Source organism: Scaptodrosophila lebanonensis, unplaced genomic scaffold (assembly GCF_003285725.1).
Source record: "Scaptodrosophila lebanonensis strain 11010-0011.00,11010-0021.00 unplaced genomic scaffold, SlebRS2 tig00000001-arrow-pilon, whole genome shotgun sequence".
Classification (NCBI taxonomy): domain Eukaryota; kingdom Metazoa; phylum Arthropoda; class Insecta; order Diptera; family Drosophilidae; genus Scaptodrosophila; species Scaptodrosophila lebanonensis.
In genome coordinates, this window is record NW_022060529.1 from 21,313,199 (window position 1) to 21,338,572 (window position 25,374).

The 25,374-nt window shown below is 34.7% G+C and overlaps 1 protein-coding gene across 13 annotated transcripts; it reads right to left on the reverse strand.

Annotated features, from left to right (window-relative positions):
* Nucleotides 1-1,682: 1,682 nt before the first annotated feature.
* LOC115619994 lies at nt 1,683-24,128 on the reverse strand. 13 transcript variants are annotated; one of them, XM_030513066.1, is made up of 27 exons: nt 23,816-24,023; nt 21,599-21,755; nt 21,354-21,520; nt 20,858-20,893; nt 16,167-16,349; nt 15,823-15,966; nt 15,635-15,768; nt 15,385-15,565; nt 15,012-15,326; nt 14,283-14,597; nt 13,570-14,214; nt 13,329-13,511; nt 13,132-13,269; nt 12,890-13,072; nt 7,062-7,193; nt 6,520-6,843; nt 6,268-6,456; nt 6,071-6,208; nt 5,332-5,544; nt 4,659-4,841; nt 4,461-4,592; nt 3,508-3,664; nt 3,197-3,363; nt 2,976-3,132; nt 2,742-2,908; nt 2,500-2,682; nt 1,683-2,427 (listed from the first exon to the last, which is right to left on the reverse strand). In XM_030513066.1, the coding sequence occupies exons 1-27, from the start codon at nt 24,021-24,023 to the stop codon at nt 2,240-2,242; spliced, it is 5,319 nt and encodes a 1,772-aa protein (XP_030368926.1). In that variant the 3' UTR covers nt 1,683-2,239. The 13 variants fall into 13 exon arrangements, 12 of the variants coding, with proteins under 12 accessions (XP_030368926.1, XP_030368928.1, XP_030368934.1 ...); XM_030513067.1 differs by lacking the exon at nt 5,332-5,544 and having other exon boundaries at nt 2,240-2,427; XM_030513068.1 differs by lacking the exons at nt 15,012-15,326; nt 15,385-15,565; nt 15,635-15,768; ... (1 more) ...; nt 16,167-16,349; nt 20,858-20,893 and having other exon boundaries at nt 23,816-24,123.
* Nucleotides 24,129-25,374: the final 1,246 nt, after the last annotated feature.

Sequence of the window (25,374 nt, forward strand, 5' to 3'; positions counted from 1 at the left end):
AATGTGGACGCTATTGATGAAATTCTGTAGCGGGGGAAGGGGGGGGGGGGGGGGGGGGGAAATTCCAAAAAATAAAATAAACTCGCCCTTTCTCAGACCTAGGAGAATCTGGGTACTTTGGTTATTCTAGCATTTATAGTTTCTGAGATCCTTGCGTTCATCCAGACGGGCAGACGGACGGACAGACGGACGGACGGGCGGACGGACGGACGGACGGACATGTCTAGATCGATTTCTCTCGTCATGCTGATTCAGAATATATATACTTTATGGGGTCGGAGATGCTTCCTTCTGCATGTTACATACTTTGCACAAACCTAATATACCCTTTTTACCCTACGGGTACAGGGTATAAAAATATAATTGATCGCACGTCACACCCTTAAGACTATCGGAGGTTTGTTGCTGTTGTCGTTGCTGAAATTTCAACTGTTGCCAACGGTGCTCATGAAACTTTGCACATGCCCATCACGCTGTTATCAGATAGCCGGCTTTGTTATTATTTCAGACTGATAACTACATTTTGCTTTGATTTTCAGGTGCAAAAAGCCTAACGCATTTCAGTTTTATATTCAGTGGTAAATTTCGTTTGATAAACACCTCCACAATCGAGCTTCGGTACCACATATTATTAGCAAGTATACGAGTATATGTACAAGTATATACTTGCATAGTATATAAATATACATGTATAGATATGTATATGTAAATTGATAAAAACATATTCCGGAAAAAATGGAAAGCATTTTTCTTGACATGCTTAAGTTTGTATTGAAATTTTTTTTTGTTCAGTATTCATAATATTATCTAGTATACTTGTAGTACATTAGTTATCTATTAATATTTGACAGTATCAATATTAATAGAAAATGTTTTACACAATTACTTTCTAAGCGGATCAGCGATTCATTAACATTAAATAATACATATATCAAAGTAATAGCAAACGCAAATTGGTTTTTAAATAAGTGAGTATTCTAATATATAAATATATTTTTACCTCTAGTCTGTATTAAAAATCTCTTCCCAAGTGGAAAATCATGAAATAATTTAGTTATGTTGACTTTTTTAATGCAATAACGGATTTATTTGAGAACCGATTGAAGCGTGGATAACTAATTTAATGTTTTGAAGTGCAGGTCTAATAAATGAAGTCTCTTCACCTTTTTTTTAATAAGAGCATAAGTTGGAGTATATACTCATATATTCCCGTTAATAGTGGTTGAAATGTTTGTTAAATGTCCAAATGTTGATACAAATACGAAATTTGATTTTAGAATAAAGAAAAATCAATTATATTTTATTTAGGAAGACCATAAGTTGGAATATATACTCATATATTCTCGTAAATAGATGTTCATGTTTGTTATAAAATATAAATGTAAATAATACATTTCGGCAGTAGCTGAAAAATAAACTAAAAAAAAAAAATCAATCAAAATCACAACCCTAATTGTGTTACCAACAAATGAACTCTACTTCGAATACATTTAAATTTGCAGATTTGCCTTGGGTTTGCTGAATCGAACTAAAAGAATATATATACATATATATGTATCATTGAAGATTTTATTTTTATATTTTTTTATCCATAATAGTTTACCGTTAAAATTATTGCTTGCATTTATTACATAATATATTGGTAATTTAATTTAATTTTAAAGTAATTACTATGACTTGAGTGTGTTTCTGTTTGTGTGTGTGTTCATTAATTCATTTATTTATTAAGTACCTACATACTCGTATTTTATTGAAAAATTATTACATTTTATTGATCCATAAAAATATTGTAAGGCAGGCTCACAAAGTAATTAGACTGGGTCAATAGTAAACGTATATTTCATGGAACTATTTTGGAACTAACGGATTGCCATTATTATTATTTATTGTATTGCAAAGTTTATTTTCCTTCTCTTCTTGTTGTTGACATCAGAAATGTTTGGTTCTAGGATTTAGCAGCAATGCTGCAGTAGTACATCGTCGTAGTCACTTTTTTTTATCGGCGTCTAATTTAGACGATTGGATGATAAGCGATGACTAGGTGTTTGTGTGTGTTTGATGATTATGATTTGTAATGATTATTTTACTTGTTCTCTCACTCTTCCTTTCTCTCTTTCTCCCTCTTTAGAAGCAGACACCTCTACTTTCAGTTTCGCTTGTTCAAGTTGCTTTCTTTCCTAATCAATATTTTAAAATCTCCAAGCAGCAAAAATGAGCCTACAAGCCAGCTCGTACATGATCACGACTGCTTGGGATGCTGCACGGGTGGCGGGGGCGCTGGCTTGAAGCACTGCAGCAAAAAGGCGGTGTAGACGACGAAGGCTACCGCCAAGGCTATCAGAGCATACATGAATATATTCAATTCGGGTTGGCGGAAACGATTCTTGCGCAGCCATTCCAGCACTTCGTCTTCGGACAATAGGTCGCCTGTTGAATGGAAAAGTGAAAAGTATTGTTTAAAACTACATTATATAATACAATAAAAGATAGATAATGTACCTCTATATATGCTAGGGAATCGGCGACGGAAGTAAACCATGGCCGGCAGTTTTGTGACGCCCCATTTCTTAGCATAGCGTGAGTCTGCCATTTTTACAAACGTTATATCAAGATTATCCGTTTCACTATCAATATTTTCCAGCTTTTCCAAAGCGGCTATGCTGTCCTGTTGATTGTGCTCATCTACAAATAATATGTATATTCAATCTCGGAAATATTTTCGCTATATAGTATATACTTACAAAAGAACACTGATATAAATTCGTTTTCTTCGAGTAATTTGTCAAGCATTTTGCGATTGACTTCTTCGATTTCGTTTTTAATTTCGAATACATCCTGCGATGTTAGCCAAGTAATGACCTTATCATGCTGATGCATGTCGCCGTCATACAAAACAGGCACTTGTTTTCTGCAGATAATAAACATGCTATTAGTTTGGCTAAACTAACTTAAAGGAATGTGTTTATGTAACGCACCTGAAATACACCAAGGAAGGTATATTCACAATTTCGTACTTTTTGGCTGCCTCCACGCTGGCTATCTTCACAAAGTCAATGCCAAACATATCGGCCTCGCCATCTATTTCCTCAAGTTCTTCAAGTATTTCCTCACACTCGGCACAATCATCATCGTCTGTTTGTTATAATAAGAAATCATTCGAAATGTGATTGTTAATGCCTAATTCGCAGCCACTTACAAAAGAATACAACCAAGAGAGTCGATTCGGCCATCAGACGATCCAACATACGTTCATTAACTTCCTCAATTTCATCGGCCAGCTCACGATTATCATCGTCAATAAGCCATTCAAGCACAGATTGTTCGTTTTGCAGATCACCCTCGAATAGCAAAGGATTGCCATTGCTGTAGATAACAATTGCAATATTAAAAGATTGGAAACAAAAATTTATTTAAATCAAAATCTGAAATTGTTCCGCTGCCCAAAAATAATAAATTGTGTGCCAATTATTTGCATGTGTGATCGTAGCTTAATTCGATGAGACTTACCGGAAGTAAACCAGAGCTGGGAATGTCTTTATTGAATAGCGTTTGGCCAGTTGTGGGTCTTGTATCTTAACCATATGTATTCCGAATACATCGCACTCATCATCAATCAGTTCAAGCCCTTCCAATATCTGATCGCAGATATTACAGTTGATTTTGTCTAGCGAAACGAAATTATTATTAAACAGATAATAAAGATAGACATTTATAATGTTTGGGCAAAAAGTATTGAGTTTTATTTAATGCTGTGATTAGTATTTGTAAATCGAGTAGGTAAGTAGGAAGATGTTAAAGAAAACGCACAAAAATTAAGGTATTCGCGTCCAAACTAAATTTGAATATGTTCGCAGCATCGCCAAAATTTCATTTGAATCGCCCTTTTGGGATTTTGGGATTTAGTTTGGTCGTAATACATTTGAAGCCATGTTTTAGTAAGAGTTTCAGAGTAAGAGTTTCAGAGGTATACAACACTTTATGTACTAAGGAGGGGGCTGACTGGTTAGAGCACAAAACATGCGCGTTATTTTGTAGTTGTTGTTGTTGTTTTTATTGGAAATGAAAAAATGGCGATTTGTACACGGAATACCTTGTTTTTGAATACGTTTTCTTTTGCGAGAAATATAGTTTTGTACGAATATGCTGGATGAATGTTTTGTCGTGTTCAGGTTGTTGTCATTAAGGGCAGTGGGGGAGCAGAAACTTCGACAAAAGGCGGGTTGCTTGCCCTTACGCTCAGGAGGCACTGAGTGCCGTATTGTGTGAAGGATATTTGATTTGGGTTTTCGTTTGGTTTAAATACATATATATTTGTTTGTGGTGCAGTTTGTTGTTTTGGTGTTGGAGTGGTGCATTGATGCATTGGTGCAGATGTTGTTTTTAGGAAGGGATATAAGTAGTAATTCAAATTGTATGATATTATGAAAAGTGCATTTGATAGTCTGTGTGAGATAACTTACAGAAATAAACGGCTAGATATTGTGTTTCCTCGACCATTGTCTCGAGCATTTGTCGTGTTATTAGCTCAATACGGTCTTCAGTTTTTTGCGTAATCAACCACTGCAGTACTTCCTCCTCCTCGCTGAGTTCGCCTATGGCATAAATGTTTAATTAAGAATAGTTTGCATAATACTATTATTTATAAAAAATAAGCTTACCTTCAAAAACATTGGGTATACCTCCCTCGAAGTAGACTAAGGCTGGATACTCATGCACGCCGTAGCCATCGGCAACAGAAAAGTCACGCGTCTTCACGAAGGTAATGCCATGTTTGTCGCAGTCATCGTCTATATTCTCCAGCTCCTCCAGCACTTTCGTGCACTGTTCACAGCCATCGGCATCTGGACATTTGACAGGTGCATTTGTGAAATATGCAAATCATTTAACAAAGAGTGCAAACAAGTGCGGATCGAAGGCAACACACTACAAGCAAGCACTACACATAAACTAAGCACAGCGTGGGGGCTGATTGGATAATAATGTACATACAGTAGATTCAGAAAGCAAACAATTGGCAATATATGAGAATATAAAGAGAGACAGAAAGTGGATACCATCGCTGCAGGTGGACATAGAGTGAGATATAGTACATATATGAAGCATGTAGATTGCAGACAATGACAGTGGTAAGTTTCGGGTGACAATCTGGCGCTACAGCTAGTTACTAAAGTGTTTGGGTAAAACATTCTCATACAAGTGATGTTGAAGGTGTTGTTGTGTTTTGCATGAATTGGGTTCTGTTGGTTATGTGGTTTAACATTCTTGGACACATTCCATTTCACGTTCGGTTTTGCTATGCAAAGGTATTATAAATTTCATAGTTTTCGCTACCATCGTCGTGTTTGTTTGACGACGTTGAGGATTCCGCCGTTGTTGTTGCTGTTGCTGCACCCTCGCCACCACCTTCGGCTGCCTCAGCATCACCACCAAAGGCGGCCGCAGCACTGGCACCACCACCTTCCTGTTGCTGTTGGTCACGTTCCTTTTTAAGGCGTGCCTTACGAGCCGCTTTTGAATTGCAAATATCGCACTTGGTTTTGTTCCCTACGTTTTATTCGTTTTAAATTAATTTTTGTGTGGTTCGTAAATAGTTTGGTGTGGTTTGATTTTTTTTTTAAGAAATAGAAAAATAAATTCGCAGAAAGTCTTGAATGTTAGATACATACATTGAGCGCAGATAAATTGCTTATATAGTATACGAGTAATTAGTTTGTTACAACTTCCTATACGAATTTGTTAAAAAATATAATTATTAATTTAGAAAAATTGCTGCAACCTTTTTGCGCAAAAGCGTGATCATAAATTATATAAAGTACTAATTGAATTATGCTCACATAACACATAAACAGTACAAATGGGGAATTAAATTGAATTTTCATGAAGTTCGCTGAAAAGTATGCTACACATACGATTTTGTTTTCGGTTTTGGTGATGTTTGTTAAGAATCCGACTTTATATAAACTTATGTCACCAAACCGATTGCAGCACCTAAGCTTACACTTCTTGAGCTTGATAAATTTAAGTAATTTGTGACTCAAATTAAATTTATCAATGGCTTGTTTGAACTTACAAAAGTACACCGCTATAGAGCCAGACTCTTCAATTAATTGAACAAGTCTTTCGCCTTCGAGATCTTCAATGACATCACCACTTGGATCCTTTTGCGTAAGTAACCAAGTGAGGATTTGCTCTTCTTCATAAAGATCACCTATTCAGTTATTATAACATTAATTTAGCAGTTCAAAGAACAAAGAGTCCACAGCTTACCGGCGTAAATGACTGGCTCTTTGGAAGTGGGTTTGAAAAATACAATTGCTGGCAGAGCAAATACTCCATACTCCTTGGCCATTTGTTTATCATCGATCTTTACAAAATCGATTCCAGCCTTATCCGCTTCATCGTCAATATGTTCGACCTCTGCCAGTACACGTGGGCATTGCTTGCACTCTTCGCTATCTGCGATTGAAAATTGGATTCACTTTCATTTTTCCCATTTTCCCATGAGCAGCTAAGTCTTACAAAATATAACTGCCACATAGTCGGAATTCTTGCGTATTTTCTCAAACATCTTTCGGTTGACCTGCTCGATGTGATCCGTCATCTCCATATTTGCGGGACTTGTGAGCCAATCGAGCACTTCCTCCTCATCGTCGATGTCTCCATCGTAGTTGATATATTTTCCTTTGCGGAAATAGGTAAGACCTGGTGGGTTTCTAAAGCCATATTTCTTGGCCATAAGCTTGTCATGCATTTTGACAATATAAATTCCATATTCAGCAGCCTCGTCATCAATCAGTTCGATGTGGCGCAGCACTCGAGGTGCGTCGGGATCGTCCTCTTTGTCTGAAAATAAATCCAATTAGTAGACATACTATATATATTTGCGAATTGTAAAACATTTTCTTAATAATAATTATAATTTCGAAATAATTCCTTTCGCTTGTTGGGCAGTTACAGTTTTTAGTGGGCGCGCTTAGTTCTACTAAATAGTCTGCTTTATTGAAGAATAAACTTAATCTATGCTTAATGTACCTTAAACCAATCTTCGCACTTATACTTACAAAATACAACCGCTAAAAAGTCTTTGGTGTCTATATACTCGAATAGTTTTTCACGATTAATAAGCTCAATGCTTTGGTCGGCCTTCTGTTCGAGTATCCAATGGAATACCTCCTGATTACTTGCAATGTTGCCTATTTGGGAAATAGGAAGAACTCATTTAATTTTTTTAACAATTCAATATAGAAAATGGCTATGGTTCTTCCATTCTCTTTGTCACACTTACCCGAGCGCTGCAGTTTCGTTAATCAATCATAAGTTTTAGTTTATGTAAGTGTTGTGCTGAACCTGATCAAACCTGATTAAATTTTAACTTCAAAAATTTGTTTGTTAGCTTAGATATGAAAAAAAAAGATATTGTAGAAGCTGTTTTGTTTATGTTATTTGGCTACATATCAATAGCATCGGGCAACATGCCAAGTTTTTGGCACTGGAGGTAGCTTTAATTAATGGCGACATATGGTCTCTAATGATTCAATGTGTTAAATATGTTTTGATGACCAGATTATTGTTCTATCTAATAATAAAGTTGTTCCAAAATATACAAATTCTTATTCATAATGTGCCTGTAAATTTTTATATTTCTTCAGCGAACAAAAACAACCAAAATACGAGTAAATGTATTTGACTTTTGTTTTGTAATTGCGTGAATGCTTATAATTAAAACCCCCATATCATTTGTATTTTCTCATTTTATATGAAGCTGTTAAACTGTATGTATTTATTTCAAAACGTGCTTAGCAAAGACTTACAATTTTACTTCAGCTTGAAATTTGTTTATTATTACAAAATAAAGTATGTAAGAGTAAAAAGTTAACATTTGACTTTACAGCTGTTGTTCAACAATATATTATAATGCATACAAAAATGATTTAGATGTACTACTCTCAGTTAAAACAGTGATAAAGGCTTCAAAAATTAGCTACAAGAAATTCTTTGAATAATTACAATTCGATATTTTTTAAATATCGATAACAAAATTAGATTTAGAGCACGCTAGACGTCCTCTAATAAAAAACAAAGAATATGGCTAGCATTGCGAGGCCATTGTTTACAAAACATGTGAAAATTTATAGAATTAAGTAAATATTAAGTATACGATTTGTATGACGCAACAAGATTTTTATGCGAGTTTCGACGAGCTGTCAGCGTCTGCCTATTTAAGTATTGGCTGCCACAACACGATTATTTGATAAATACAATTTTTTCTTTACAGTTACAAAATAGTATTTAAGCTTGCGCTCATTGTTTATGTTTAGTTAAAATAGTTAACAGTTACCAAATGGCAGCTTGGTTACTTGTAAAGTTGTTACAAAAAATATTTTCATTTCGTTCATTTAAATTAGACTACATACATGTAAAATATATATAACAAAAAGTTGTAGTATCAAAAAGTTCATGACCTGTTATTTACGAGCTTTGGTAATAGCAAATTTTAATAATTGAATTTTCAAATATACAAGTGAAAATTGAGTAGTTTGATATTCATTATTGTTAACTAGTGTATTGTTGCAATAATTGCATTTAGTTTGAACAAAGTTTTTGTGCAAAAAACCCTTTGGCAAAATGCAACTTATTTGAGTTACAGGCAACTACATACATATAGTTGCAGAAATGAAAAATAGTGATGCGTTTTATTTTGAAGAAAATTAGGTAGTTAAGTCGAAATATGTAGTTTCGAGTTACGTGTGCCGCCAACATTCGGGTTGGTTGTTCTTATTTCATTTTCTGTCCTCTGCATTACGAGTGGAACAAAGAGTGACAGTCTTGATGGCAAAATATTGAATGGTTGTTCTTGCATTGTGATTTCAGAAAACAATGTGAGCTTTGTTGTTGATTTGCGTTTGCATTTCCCGGACTCCGGATAAATATATGAGTGATAGTTAATATTCAAGTGGGGCATTTTTGCGCTTCAAACATCGTTGGGTAATGAACATAAAACTTCCATGCATTTTAGCATTCTTACCCAACCACATATAGGACTGTCATGCATTTGTTTGTGTTGTTGTTGTGTATATTTGATTGAACGTTATGCACAATGTACAAGTATATGTGTTAATCAGTTAATTGTTGTCTTTTGGGCGCAGGTTATAAAAATTTAATGACTATATAAATATATGTTAAGCGTGCCACGGCAGGTTTTCATTTCTCTCATAGTTCTTGTTTAGATTTATATTGCGTGCCTTGCACTTGCATTGCAAATTCTTTAAGTTAACTAGATCTTTTTGTTGTTGTTGTTGTTGTTGTTTGATATTAACATGAGAGCAGTGCTTGATACGTGCTACTTGAATTATTTCATATTTTTCACTCATACATTCAATTGAATATTGCTAAGTTTAATTCAGTTAAATTGTTGCCTTACTCCCACAGAGAGATATCCTGAAAAATGAGGTCATATATATTTTTTAGTCGATTTTGGAAAAAATTAATGCCTGCAAGACACAAAAAGAGAAAAGAGAGAGAAATAAACAAATAAAATTACGACAAATCTTGTGTGTGTTGATGCTTTTTGCCAACAAAAACAACAACGAGCTCAACAATAATTACATATAGTATGACTGAGATACATATGTATGTGTGTATGTAGGTAGAAAGAATAACAGAAAAAAAATGGTGCACATGATAATCAAACAGTTACTACTTGTACGTTAATCTTCGAAATGATTTGTGTCTTACAATTAGCTTGTATGTGTCTTTTAGCATTCAAAGGACAACTAAAGACATTTATGATTTATGTTTTTACGAGTATGTTCTTCATTTTGAGGAATCACAACATACCGGTTTTAACATTAAGCTTTCCAGATTTCTTCGACGACTTTTTCGACTTCTCGACCTCAGTAGACTCATCATCGTCATCATCCTGTACTTTGGGCTTCTTGGCCGATTGTGGCTTATTGCTGCCAGTACGTTTGTTGGCATAGGAAACCTTCACCAATGGAGCATTGTCATCATCGTCATCGTCGTCATCATCATCATCATCGTCCTTGGCATCCTGCACACGCTTCGCCTGTTTCTTGTTCACCACAGGCTTCGCGGTAGGCTTGGCATTTTGCGTTTTGGTCGTCGAGGCAAATTGGAAGTTGCCGCCCTGACGCTTTCCCGAATCACCGTCACTATGTGTGATGCGTTGCGCCGTCATTTTAGGAACTTTCGTTGACTTCTCCAATTTGGTTGGACAGCATTGGAATGGTTTGTAATCGTTGGGCACATAATTGTTGCCGCGCTTAGCTGAATGGCCGTCATGACCCAATCCAACATAGAAACATTCGTCATCTGTGTGAGCAAACAAACAAAAACATTTTGTCAGATTGTTTAGTTCTTTCTTCGTTGGTTTTTGTTTTGGTTTACAATTTTAAGAGATTACTAACAAGAAAGTCCATTACGATAATCAAAAAGTAAACAAAAGTGCATCACAGTAGGCGAGAAACAAAAATAGAACTCATTATTTTGCCCTTTGCTTTTCAACACTTTTGCAATTACCACAGAGAGTAGTTAGTACAATATTCCTTTTTATATATAAATTTATTTTAAACTCTTTAACTTTAAAGTTTGGCAAAGTACTAGAATATAAAAGCGTGCTTTATGAATGCAAAGAATTTCAATTGTTTAAAATAAGTTTTGTATAATTAAAATTAAAAGAATTTTTTCAAACTAATAACTGACAAAATGCTTTTGATGCTGACTGTACAGGTCTCAATCCTAATTCGTTTGTTCAATGTTTCATTGTTGTACATTTGAGTAGAGCGTGCTTAATATTTTTTGCTTATTTTCTTTTAAATTTTCATATTTAACTTTATAGCGTTGGATATTGGCGCTATACAAACTTAATTTGGTTGTTTTTGTTTAGAAATAAATTTATAGCAGAGCAAGTTTGATATTGATATTAATATAAATTAACAAACAAAACTATTACTTAAGTATTACAGCAAAATAATAATAAATGAAACAAAATAGTTATTAACAAATGTTCTTATAGTTTTTTGATTTCGTAGAAGAGTTAAATACAAGATTTCATTTAATATGAAATCCTTGTGGAAATCGTATCAAACATTGTGTCAGCTATAACTTTTAAATTACATACTTATTTTAATAAAAGCCCAAGTGGGCTACATATTTTATGAGGATAAAACGGAGACAACTTGCAAGGTCATCCAAAATTATAGCGGGATTTTAGCGGGATTTACCGGAATTGCCTACTTTGGGGAGAACGTGGCATACATTGACGAGGTATCAGGTTGTGTAAAAAGCCAATTTAATGTTTCAGTTGGTTGATTTGCATTAGCACAGAAGCTATACAAAAGCAACACAGGTGTAAATACTGTATGTAGGTGTATTGTTTACCTTTTTGAAACTTATTTTTCGAATTCCATTTACCCATGTCTGTTGATAGACAATGAAAATTTTATGTGTAGTTTTGGGTGTAGTGAGAGATTTTGGGTGGAGTTGATAGAAATATACTGGTGGGCTCATAACATAGAAAATTTTCTGTTAGTTTGGCAAGCAACTCACAACAACGTTTTACCTATTTTGTCTATTAGATGACCTGAACATAGTTCAGATAGCCGATGTATCGTTCGCCCTTTAGTTTGTTTCTTTTTGTATTTTGTTAATTTGATATCATCGTCATTTTCGTCTTCGTCGTCATCATCCTCATCTTCATTCTCATCGTCGTCATCGTCATCCCTATTGTTATTTTTTTCGTCACCATTCTCGTCATCGTCGTTATCATTTTCATCCTCATCTTCTTCATTTTCGTCCTCATCATCATTGGTTTTGTCATTTCGTTTTTTGTCCTCATCATCATCGTCCTCGTCTTCTTCGTTTTCGTTATCGTCTTCGTCGTTTTCGTCATCGTCTTCGTCCTCGTCATCATCGTTATCGTCGTTTCCCTTTTTGTCTTCGTCATCATCGTTTTCGTCCTCGTCATCTTCGTTATCATCCTCGTCCTCGTTGTCCTCGTCATCTTCGTTATCATCCTCGTCCTCGTCATCGTCCTCGTTATCTTCGTCCCCATCGCCTTCATCTCCGTCGTCTTCATCTCCGTCGTTTTCGTTCTCATCATCACCATTGTCGTCCTCGTCATCACCGTTACCGTCATCGTCGTCGTCTTCATCATTGGCGTCTTCATCTTCTTCTTCATCATCGCCGTTTTCGTCATCATCAACATCGTTTTCATTGTCATCTTCATTTTCGTCGTCGTCTTCATTGTCCTCTTCATCGTCATCTTCATTGTCCTCTTCATCGTCTTCATTCTCCTCTTCGTCATCTTCATTTTCGTCCTCATCATCATCTTCATCTTCGTTGTCGTCATTGTCATCGTTGTTTTCGTCATCGTCATTTTTGTCGTCGTCGTCGTCGTCATTGTCTATAGTAACTCGTAGTCTTTTATTTCGAATTGCTTGTTGAAACTGTTTTAATTTCACTTTCTTTTCCTCATTGCTTTCTTTAGGATAGCTGATTTTGACGATTTTCTCATCACTTTCATCATCATCGCTGCCTGTATTGAAAATATTTATTACGTTTTGCACTTCATATCAATCAAAAAACAGGGAGATGACTTCGATTGTCTGACTTGATTTTCTTTGATTTTAATCGAATTTGGTATAAAATCCTCTTGGCTTGAATCTGGTGGCTCAATTGATTTTATATTGGAAGTTTAGCTTATGAGCGTGAGTTAGAAAGCAGAGAATATATTTTAAAAATGCACGCTTACTCTTTTGATTGATTAACCACTGCAGCACTCGATTTTCGTTTTTGAGATTACCTTAAAAGGAATAATGAAATTTGTATAAATGAGCAGTATTCTGCTTTGCGTGATTGGCTGGCTTACCATCATACATGATTGGAACGCCAGTCTCGTAGTAAACCAAGGCGGGGAAAGCGAAAATGCCGATCTCGTGGGCCAACTTCACATCGTTGGATTTGACAAACTGGATGCCATGCTTATCGGTATCGTCATCGATATTTTCCAATTCCTCCAATATGCCAGGACATGTTTCACACTCGTCATCGTCTGAAAACAAAAGTTTCTAAACATAAATTATGTTTTATTTAAATAATTAGCTCACGTACAAAAGAAAACAGCTAAATGTTCCACATCATTGATCAGCACTTGCAAGGTCTTGCGATCGACAGATTCAATAACATCAGCCGTAGACTCATGTAAGTCGATAACCCATTCCAAAATAGCTTCCTCCTTCATCAGATCACCTAAGCAAATAGAACATATTAATATTGAATTTTTCTTTGATTTAAAATGTAATACCCACCAGTGTAAATTGTTCTAAACTTATGTCTATAAAATGCAAGCGCAGGCAATCCAGGCAAGTCGTATTCCTTATCAATATCCTGGTCGGATGTCTTTACAAAGTCGATGTCTTTTTCCTCGCATTCATCGTCAATGTTCTCCAACTCATTCAGAATTTTTTGGGCTTTCTTATCGCCTTCAGTATCTGCAAAAAAACATCATTAATTTAGAAGATTTGTATTTTTTTATATGCTGAAACTTACAGAAGAACACAACTACATGATCGTTTTCTGCCAAAATCTTATCCAGCATTTTAACATTAACCTCTTCAATTTTTCCGGGAATCTCAAGTGTTTCCTCATCGGTTATCCAGGACAACACTTCGTCTTCATCTTCCAAATCACCAGTGAAATGAAGAGGGTCACGGTTTCTGAAGAATACCAAACGCGGATAAGATTTGACACCGTATTTCTTTGCAATGCCGGTATCCTCAGTAGTAACAAAAATAATGCCAGCCTCGTCCAACTCATCATCGATGCTTTCCAGGGCGCTTAAGGTGTTATCGCATTTCTCGCCTGGCTCGCAGGGACCCGTAAAGAACACAACGACATACTCATGTTCATTTATCAGATTTACCAAAATCTCATCTGTAACCTCTTCAATGGTAGCAGTTTTCTTTTGAACTAGCAGCCACTCCAACACCTCGTCCTCGTTCATGAGATCCCCCTCATACAAGGCAGGTATTTTGTTTTCAAAGTAAATGAGCGCAGGCAAATGGTCGAGACCGTATTCCTTGGCCTCAGCGGCATTATCAATGCGAACAATCACAATGCCTTCCTTTTCTAATTCATCATCAATATTTTCCAGTTCATTCAGAATGCGCATATCCTGCTTGTCTTCCTTGTCGTCTAAAAAATATTGCTTTGAAAGTTTTAAAAACTATATATAGTATAAAGGAAAACAGTGGCATACTCACAGAAAATAACTGCTAAATGCTCAGTGTTCTCGACCAATTTGTCCTTCATTTCATCAGTAACTTCAGGAATTTCAGAATAACGCTTCTGGTGCACCAACCAGCCAAGTAATTCGTCTTCTTTCATCAGATCACCCTCGTAGATGTGTGGAATGCCACGTTCAAAGAGTACAATCGATGGTATCTCATCGATACCCCATTCTTTAGCTTCCTTATCATCATCGATTTTAACAAAAGCAATATCATTCTGATCGCACTCATCGTCTATGTTTTCCAATTCTGCGAGGATTTTCTGTGATTTTTTCTGGTCTTTATCGTCTGCGAAAATTGATCGAATATGTTATTTTTAAGCCAACCATTATTATCGGATCATCTTTGAATTTTTGAAAGTTTTCGAAACCTAAGCATAACTAATTACTAATATGTCTACCAATCTACGCCTTCAGATAGCTACCTAGTCACCTACGTATTCAATTGGTTGATTAGTTGAAGCGCTTTTTTATGGCATATACGAGTATTTAGCTATTTTATAATATAGACATTTGTAAGTACATTGACAGCAGCAGCTGGCAGGCTTCACATATTTTGTTAAATATAGTGCAGATATCCAGACACATCTCAGATTTACAACATATACACACTGTACATTATCTACAGACTTCGAAATAATATTATTTGCACTTGTCTGCAATTATATTCTTGAACTGAATCAGCGGCCCTGAAATCACTTACAGAACAACACAGCAACATGTGGCATTTTTTCAATTATCAAGTCCAACATTTCGTCGGTAATGTCTTCGATTTGATCGGAACTCGTTTGCTCTTCGAGCCATTTTAAAAGTTTCTCCTCATCCTCCAGATTTCCTTCGTATATAGTTGGAATGCCTTTTTCAAAGTATATTAGCTTAGGAACTTTATTGATGCCATATTCAACGGCTTCCTCGGGATTATCGATTTTTACGAACGTAATGCCCAGAGCATCGCATTCATCGTCAATGTTCTCAAGTTCTTCGAGTACTTTTTGGGATTTTTTATCATTGTTGTCATCTAGAAAATGACACCATTAGCTAATATGAGTCCATCCATTTAGTCATATGATATTTACAGAACAACACCGCCAACACTCGTCCTTCTTTAATCATAGTGTCGAGCATTTCATCCGTAACATCCTCGATCTCATCTCGTTCCAATTGTGCCAATAACCATCGTAAGATTTGTTCCTCATCCATGAGATCGCCGTCGTAAACATTTGGAATTTCTTTTTCAAAGTAAACAATTGCCGGAATCTACGTAGACCAGAATTAGATTGGCATGAGATTATATGATTAAAGATGCGAGCTTGATGGAGCTTGTACCGATTCAATTCCGTATTCTGCAGCCGCCTTGGCATCATCAATTTTAACAAATTGTATGCCATGCTTGTCACAGTCGTCGTCAATTTGTTCTAGCTCCTCCAACACGGTCATCGAATCATCATTGCCATGATCATCTGTAGACGACCAATACTTTACTTAAATGCTTCTATACAGCATCAATTACATACAGAACAGCACAACCAAATTATCAATATTGCTGATTAGCGTTGATAACGTCTTGGTGGTGACATCTTCGATCACATCGTCCTCATCACCAGTTGATTTATTCTGCACCAACCATTCCAAGACATCCTCCTCCCGTTGAAGTTCACCTGCGGCACACAGACACAGTTGAAGTATTAACGACATGAGCCAAACATTTTCGGATTTTTTCGTGCATTGGGTGTGTGTGTGTGGATTTTAAATTTTATTTTATTGTTTTTTTTTTTTTTTTTTTGAGGGTGGATATTGAAATTAACAATATGTATGAATGTGAGTTTCAACGACTACGTCTACGGGCTGTAGTTTGTACCTTCGTAAATGATCGGTGTCTGATGGCGATAGTAGACCAATGCCGGCAAGCTGCCCAAATTGTATTCATCGGCTAGAGCTTCGTCGTGAATTTTGACAAATCCAATACCCAGTTGATCAGCCTCATCATCAATATTCTCCAATTCTTGCAAGGCCTTGGCACATTTTCGGCATTGCTGCTTATCTGATGAATTGCGGATTTTGTGGAATAGGGCAAATATTAGACAAAGTCGCAAACACAGTGCTTCACAATAAATGCATACGATTCAGATAGAAGGATACCAAGGGTCTAGTTTTAGTTGGCATTTACTTATATAAATACATGACAATGCTAGCTGGTTTAGTTTAGTTGTTTGGACATTTTGGACGTTGTGCGCTTTATCATTATTTTTTCGAAATGTATGTACACCTAGCCAACATGCGATATAAGAGGAAGGAGTAAAGGGGGAATTGCTAAAAACATACAAGTACATAAGCCAAACCAGATTGGTTGCTTTGGGGAGAAGAATAAAATAGGTTCGTTCTTCATGCTTGTGTGTGTGTAACAACATCTGTTTCTATCTACCACCTGTTGTTGCTATGCCTTTGCACGGTCTGTTTATCTTTCAAGCGGAAATGCAAAGTGCACAAGAGGAGGAAAGCAGAAAACAAAAATGCTCATTGATGCCAGTTTGTCAAAATGTCTTCTAATTTGTTTTTTTTTTCCTACATATATTATATACTCTGCTAGCTGCTCGAGAAAGCTCGCTCTTTGCCATATGTTCTACCATTTTCTACTTTTCTTTTTCGGACGCTTGCTTGCACTCGAGTTCACGGCGTATACGTAATATGTACAAAGATAGCCTTACTAAATATTTGAATAACAGGTTCGTCAAGCAACGAATAAGCTGTTTAACTCATTGAAAACAATGCACAATAGCTACTAATTAAGAAAGCCACATTTGATAATATCAACCTTGTATTTGGAATTAAAACACTCCAAAAAATATATACATATAACTTAATTCAATTTAAATTAAAAGTTTTTCATTTGCCTTGCACAAGGCAATGGAGAGTCGGCATACAAAAATTAGTTTTATGTCTATCTATTATTATTATACGAGTATATGTAGAATGTGTCTCAAGAACACATTTGTCGCTGAAAAATCTGGCATAAGAATATGCCAATATTTTTAATGGAACTGTGCGCTGCTGCCACGGGTGCTTGAGTGGGCGTCACCAAGGTGGCAAGGCCATGGCACAGACATACATACACCCACACATACATACACCCACACATACATACATACATGCTTATGTAAATATTAACGCAGGAATTACTGCAGTTGTCGCGTGGAAAATATAGTACATTTTTCTATTCGCATTTTGTATGGGTGTAGACATGTTGTTTGGCGTCCACAAAATTTTACTGATTGACAGTTTGTTATATATTTTCATACTCATATGCAAAATGCATTAAAGGAACTGCAAATGTAGGCGCTTATATTGCATTTAACTAAAAATATGCACACAGCTATGCATATGTATTTAGGTATATTATGTAAATTGTATTTCTTCTACCCATTTTGACGAGTGCGAGTGTCTGTGCCTGCACAACTTGATGTATTGCTGTATGCAAAAGCAATTAAAAGTGCTGTCTGTCTGCAGTTGTAAGCAACTGAAAGCATTGCAGAGACGCTCAGAAGAACCCTAGACAGACATATAGAAACCAAATTAATGTGCACTTGTCGATGCGCTTAGCATTTTCGACTACTATAGAACAATGGGCGCTACAGAAGCGGCCGAAATCTTTTTCGTATTCCGCGCATCTACATCTTGTTCATCTAGAGACCTCTGCCACTGTGCTCTGTCAGTGCGTGATAAATATATATATATATATATATATATATATATATATCGCATGTATATAAGTACATATGTGTGTATGTATGCAGTTAGTTGTTTCAAATATTGAGTGAAAAATAAAAAGAAAACCGCAAGAAAGCAGCGGCATCAGCGCAAAATCATTTTGTTGGCCTCACCAACTGCTTGAGTTTCTATTTTTAGTACAAAAATTGTAGGTGGCTGTGTTGAAAAAATAAAAACTAAATAAATGAAATTTATACATTTTGCTATTGTTATTGCTTTTTCTGTTGTTGTTTCTGTTGCTGCTACCGCTGTTTTTCTACTTTGAGCAAAAGCGAATTTCCGTGAATAACCCCCAGATAAATGCTCATATGAATAGTAATTTATGCTACTTATAAACATACATACATACATATTTCCGAATCATGTTTTATATAAAAAATTCTATTTTCTTTTTCTTAACAGCCAAACAATAAACTCAAAAGAACATATTGTGCTGCTTTTAAATAAAGTACATATTCATGTATGTTTCTACAGATGTAATTAAAACAATGTTTTAACTTATTTCTGTTTCGAATATTACAAGATTATCTGATTTTATGCAAATAGCCAACACATTGAGTCAGAAATATAATTGTATACCCTGTATGAAAAGAGCTTGCCATACCCAACTATAAGTATTTATATTATGTTATTTATAAGTAAAATATTTATTCTACAGCAAACAGGTAAACTATGATTGCATATTCCCGTTTCCTTAAAATGGAACTCATTTCCATTTGAACACTTATAATAACAAAAAAAAAAAAAAGTTGCTGTATTTGTTCTATAACAAATACTATTGCACGAAAAGGTAAGACACTTTTCAGTTCTGTTATTAAAGCTAAGTTGTAAGAAATTAAATACAATAAAAGTCTAACAAATATATTAAAAAAAGAGCTGAAAAACTTTTACTTTATATAAAAATACCGCTTCCAAAAAAAAATTGGATTTTTTTTTTTTTTAATTAAAAACTTCTTTTATTTTACATCTTGTTCATCTAGGTATTCATCCTTAGTACTCATTCCAATCCTGATCAATTATAAAATATATATAATATCTTATTGAAAAATCTTACTGTGGTATATTACAAATCAATTTTTCTTCAATTCATCTTTCAAAATCTGTGTATTCCCATTATATTTTTAAGACATTCTAACGATATTCAGCATAGAGAGTTTTAATTAAAATCTGTATGGTCAAGATTGACTCTATGGTTTTGAGAATGAGTAACAAAGGGAACTTAGTACCTAAGCATGGGCCCTCATGGGCGCTATTAATTAATTAATCATGAGCTATTTGAAGATAGGGGATCTCTCCCTAGTCGCACACGCCAGACTATAGCGTTTCTACTTGTTAAATCTGATTTGCCTTTTTTTTAATAGTTTTTTTGGTGCACCGGCTTGTGCTCAGGGCACACACAAAATGTGATACATATACATACATACATACAGTACACACATGATCTGGCGCAGAGCCCAGACATTCATTTGTAATGTTTGTTGTTTTAATGTTATTATTATACGTATACGTAATATTTGTCGTCGTCTTCTTCGTCGTCGTGTGTGTAGCGATTGCCAATGTGAAATGTACCAATTTATTTGCTAGTTAAAATTACTTTTATATTGAATGCTGTAGCATATATTGTTGAAAAATAAATTCATATACTTATATACATATATCTTGTATATATAAATATATAGTAAGTATATAGTATATATTTATTTATTTATTTATATTCGTACATACTTGTACACATATATACTCGTATTTGGCCTTTCTATAGTACAACGACGCGTGTGAACTTGAGTGAAAGAGGTCCGTGTAAAATGTTTTTGAGATGACAACTGTAACTGGCAAAACAGCCATCACTTTAATCAATAAAATTCTATTCATTCGTGTAGCTTTATAATCGCCAAATTGTGAGCTACTGTGTCATATTTTAATGAAATCAGTGCATTTCAAATTAAATAAATATATAGACTATTGCAGAATTAATGTTTATCCTCGGTATATAATATATTATATACTTATGATAAGCATGACGGGGCATTTAAATGATTTCTATGTTTGGAACCAGTATTGATTTTCATATTAAAATATTTGCCTTAAAAAGCTACAAAGAACCACATTTTACTTAAGATATATTAAAGTATGCTATAGTATATTAAGGCTATGCCCAATTTTGATTTTAAAATTTATTTACAACTGAAAGCCATAGTTCTCAGAAGAAGAAAAAAAATGAAGACGAAAACTATCAGCTTTCTTTCGTTTAAAGAAATATGACGTGTATTTAAGATTTGATCAACGCTTGTGCTAATTATTTGACTTTCTGACTTTATACCCTGTAAAGCATTTCAAAAAATGATTCGTAACAATCCGCCGTGAAACAACAATTTGTCAAAATCTATTTAAAATTGAAATATTCAATTGTAATTGAATATTTTGTTGAAATATCCCACGCTACATTCATAGATTCATTCGCAATGGTTATTTTAGACACAAATACAGTCATGTTAAATAAACGACTTTTCGTTATTTTATATTAATATAAGTCATTGGTTATTATCAGGACACATATGTACATACTTATAAAGTTATATTTACAAAGGTCTCTCGGCAAGATGTACGTTACAAGAAAACAGGCTTTTAGGATTTTTAGGCTTATTTATGTGTGTTGTGCATATGTGGTTTGAGGTTTTCTAGCTTTAATTAATTTGGGAAATTTATTTGTAGGAAATAGAAGAAATTGAAGTTTAATGTATGGGCACGCAAGACATAAACCCCTTATCATATGCACAAACTTACCCATAACCCTGGGCGGGCATGTTTCATGATCTGGACCTGTAGTTTTTTAAATAGATACAATGCATACATATATGTATATGTACTATATATATGTAAATGTACATTTTCTTAAGTAAATTAGCTGCAGAAATTTTGTTCATTTAATGAGAAAAGTACCATCGTTATGTTTTAAGTTAGGATGCCGTCATTTTGTTTATGTTGCAACGCTTATGTTAGTCACAATAGATTACAGTTATAGATATGAGTAAATAAAATATTGTACAGAATTATAGTATTATAGAGAAAACTTAATAGTTTATACCTAGTAGAAGGTTTAGTCACAAGAGAGCTAAATTGTTTTTACGTTTCGCACGATTACGCTAAAAACTGCAACTGCTTTAAAATAAATATCATCAAAATTGTTTCTACTAAGTAGTTCATTGTAATCATCATATGTTTTATAGAGTGATAGAGCAATAGTAGTAGAGTCAAAAAATATTGAATAATTAGTACTTACAGAAAAGAACAGCAACGAAATCGGTGTCTTCGATAATCTTGTGCAATATCTTTGCATTGACTTCCTCGATCCGATCTGGCAAATCCATAGCCTCGAGCGAAGTTAGGAAATCGAGCACACCCTCCTCATCCATAAGATCGCCATCATAGATAATCGGTTCCTTTTCTCTGTGCAGGCAGGATTTGAGGTCAGAATTGTAGCGTTGAGTTTAGGACTAAAGAGTTGGTTGCGATTTTCTTTATTACCTGAAGTATGTAAGCGCAGGGAAATTCTTGATGCCATATTGTTTTGCTAGTCGTTTGTCGTTGATTTTAACGAAGTCCACACCAAAGGAATCGGTGTCATCGTCGATTTTTTCGAGTTCCGCTAAAACTTTATCACAGGTCACACAGCTGCGCGCATCTGCAACCAATTAAACAATGAATACAAATTAAATCAACTTGTGTTCATGTAAGTATGTATACGATGGTGCGTGTATGTGTGTGTACTATTCCGATATAGACTATGAAGATACCAACATAAATTGACGGCTAGCAACTGTCGCGTATGACGCCAAAAGCCGAAGCGATTATTCATAATGGCAAATGCATCATCACAGCCCCCTGCCAAGGTCCAAAATCAAGCAAAAATATAGAACCACTAATGGCATTATGGGTGCCAGCCCAACCCGGCCCAGCCCAGACTAGTGAATGAAATGACAGAACCCAAACATCTAGTATACTGTAGCTATTAATGTGCACACAACTGCCAACAGAAATTTGTCTAAATTAATTCATAAAAATTTATGCAGCAGCTATTAGGAAAACGGATCGTACCACAAAAGACTTGCCAATGTGCTGGTGTTGTCTGCTGTCTGCTTGAGTGGCTTGAATGTTTGAATGTAATCGAAATATATATAGGCAACGTTATATTCTCGTATGTAAATATGTGTATGTTAAATAGTTGTGTATAAACAATTGCTTTGTTTTTACTCAGGTATAAATTGCCAAATCTCAAATAAAAGATTTCAAACAAGCATTAATAGGTTTTCACTGGATTTCTCGTTTGATGATAAACAAGTAAGAGGCAGATATCATGGCGGCTAATACTCTTTTGATTAGATTTTATGTATGGATTTTTATAGCTGCTAAATACAGGGGAACATATGCAATCAAAGCAAATATATAATCTCAATATATATGTTACTATATATGTACATATCTATAGTGTGAGAAAGTTATTTAAATTAGCGCGTGAATTTAAATAATGACTACAATTAGCAATCTGTTTCCCATATTCTCGCAACATGTGGCAATAACATTAACTATCTGTTGCATTCTTCAAATGCTCCAATTGCTAATTTAATGCACATTTTCATTAACGAAAATATGTACGAGTATTTACACATTTTCCGAGGTAATTTCTTTTTGCTTTCCTTAATTTGCTTGCATAAGTCATTGGGCTTTCAGTGATACTTCATATACAAAATATTTTCATTGTCAACAATTATTTTTGGAATCTGCTCGGGGCAGTTTGGCGCTGATCTTTCGACGTTTAACGTTATTGAGAAACGAATTTATGAGTTTTAGTCTGAACTTGAGTAAGATAAATAAATAATTATCGGAGGCAACTCCAGATCGAGTGCAGCTGTATATTCTCAATCGCATGAGCGATTCAAAAAGCTCCGTATTTCAAAATGAGCAGATCTATTATTAGACCGTTTACTTTCCGAAATGTTTAATTATGCAGACTTTAGTTTTTTTTTGAGGAAAATTGATCAATTTATTTGCCATGCTTTTGAAACAATTTGGGCATTAAACGATCAAAGATTTTGATGTGAAATATAGAGTATATATTTGAGGATGTATATATTTTTAAATAGTTAAGTGTATATACAGGAAATATGTGAATTCATAATAATAATTTAAATTTTGGAAATATGTGATGAATATTTTAGGAATTGTCTGTTCAATGATTGTTTTATCCATTTCGACCAAAACAACTAAAATTGCGGCAAATATAAAACTAAAAAGTACGTCTGCCACACACATGTATGTAAATATGTATGTAGATATATACTATGTGTTTATGTAGATATAATGCAAAAAAAAACCCGATACAACAGCAGCCAAAAAGACATCGTCTATATCTCACAGCAGAACCGAAACGAATTCTACTCATAAACAGAACCAGAACGCAAAGATAGCGCACAAGAAAAATAAAAATAAGTAGGAAAAAGAACAGAGACTAACAAAAAATAAAGCGAGTGAAAATCTCGGACATTTCGTACAACGAATTTTTCACATATTTTCACATGTATGTGAATTTTTAGAATTTTCACTAGCGCAAATTTATATAATATCGCTTCTGTTACTATTTCGAGTAGCACGGCCGTGCGTCCAAAATTAAGTCGATGCTGCTGTTGCTGTTGTTGCTGTGCGTGAAGAAGCCAGATTTCTTTTACTGTGCGAGCAGATACTTACACCAGAAAACGGCAACATAATCCTTGTCGGCCAAGAGTTTTTCCAACTGCTTGGCATTGACCTCCTCGATGACGGCCTCTGGTTCTAGTGGCGCCGATGGCGCCTGTGATCCTTTCTTGTTATTAGCGCAGTTCACATATCCGGGAAAACTGAGTGCCAGCAACGTACACACGAGCAATGTTAGGGTTTTCATACGCGTGAAAGTCATCTTTCGAATCCTTTCAATTGGCACAGTACGTTCTAAGCAGATACTTTGACCTTGCCGTTGCGAATTTGTTGTTTAAACATTAAACTCAAACATGCGCGCGAGAGTGATTAGATTTTACTTTTTAAATTATATTTTCGTTAAACGTCGTTTTTTAATTAAATTGAATATCGGTTTTACAAATATTTAATATGCATCAAAATTCAAAATGAATACACTACTATTAAATTCTTTTTCTTTCGCTATTTATTTTATGTATAACAATTTTTTTGATACACAGATATATTATGTGTGCACATATATATTGGGAAGAACATATATAGGTGTGAGAAAATTAGCTTATATATATATATATAAATGTATATATATATATTTCTAAAAATTGAACGTTTTCCGCGGACTGATCTCTTTTAGTTTTTAATTTTGTTCCACTCCGTGCAGAGGTCCGCTCGCAACTGAAATTATTTTGGTGAAAATTCTGTGCCATTCAAGAGGCCTGGCCAAGCTTTAGGGATCTTGTATTTCGAGAAGCTTTTTGTAATAGCTTTCACGCGAGAGAACGAATGTATGTGGAAGCGTAGAGTGTGACTGACAGACAATAAGAAAAGTGTGGTGAAAACTTGGGAAATAAGCCACAATGCAGTTCTCTGTTTATGCATTTCGGCGCATCGCTCCTAAGTGCTCAGTGGTCTTACGAAACAAGCTATAAAAACAAACAGGAAAAAGTGTTCCACATCTACAAAGGAGATTAAAAAAAAAACAATCATGAAATGTGGCAATCTCATCCGAAAATTGAAAATAACAAAACAAAACTGCAAAAGTTTATTTTGATACAAGCACAGATGTGTGTAAACAAAATCTGAAAGTCGTTTATTTAATAAATACCTATTTTTGTATTTTATATTTTTGTACATTTTTTAATGTTGAAGTTATGAAAGTCAACTCGCGGAGGCAAAATCGGCCGATTGCAAATAGTGGACGGCGTGGAGCCATCGAATAACTAAATTGTATAAATTAATTGATTTTAAAATGTGAAATATTCAGAGAGAGATCCAATTAAATCAGTATATCTTTAAGATCATGTAATAAGGCCACTAATACAAAAGTTACTGAAAATTTTATTTTATTGACCCAAAATCGCCAAAGGTTTTTCCACACTCGTATTTCTTCTGAAAAGAGTAGTTTTAACATGCAGTCCCGAACCGAGCGTGATTTCTAACTGCCTCCTAAGTACATAATTATCCATATACATACATATGTACATATGTCTAGCGAAATTCTAGTTCCATTTAGTACATATGTACATATATGTATAATATTATGAATATGTAATTTATTTCATCAGATCGACGAT

What these genes read in the sequence shown, in the direction of transcription:
- LOC115619994 (XM_030513066.1), bottom strand. Translation starts at nt 24,023, where the DNA reads ATGACTTTCACGCGTATGAAAACCCTAACATTGCTCGTGTGTACGTTG. An exon ending in TTATGTTGCCGTTTTCTGGT is followed by an intron (nt 21,756 to 23,815) that starts GTAAGTATCTGC and finishes AATTGGTTGCAG; the next exon opens with ATGCGCGCAGCTGTGTGACC. An exon ending in ACATTTAGCTGTTTTCTTTT is followed by an intron (nt 13,073 to 13,131) that starts GTACGTGAGCTA and finishes TTTTGTTTTCAG; the next exon opens with ACGATGACGAGTGTGAAACA.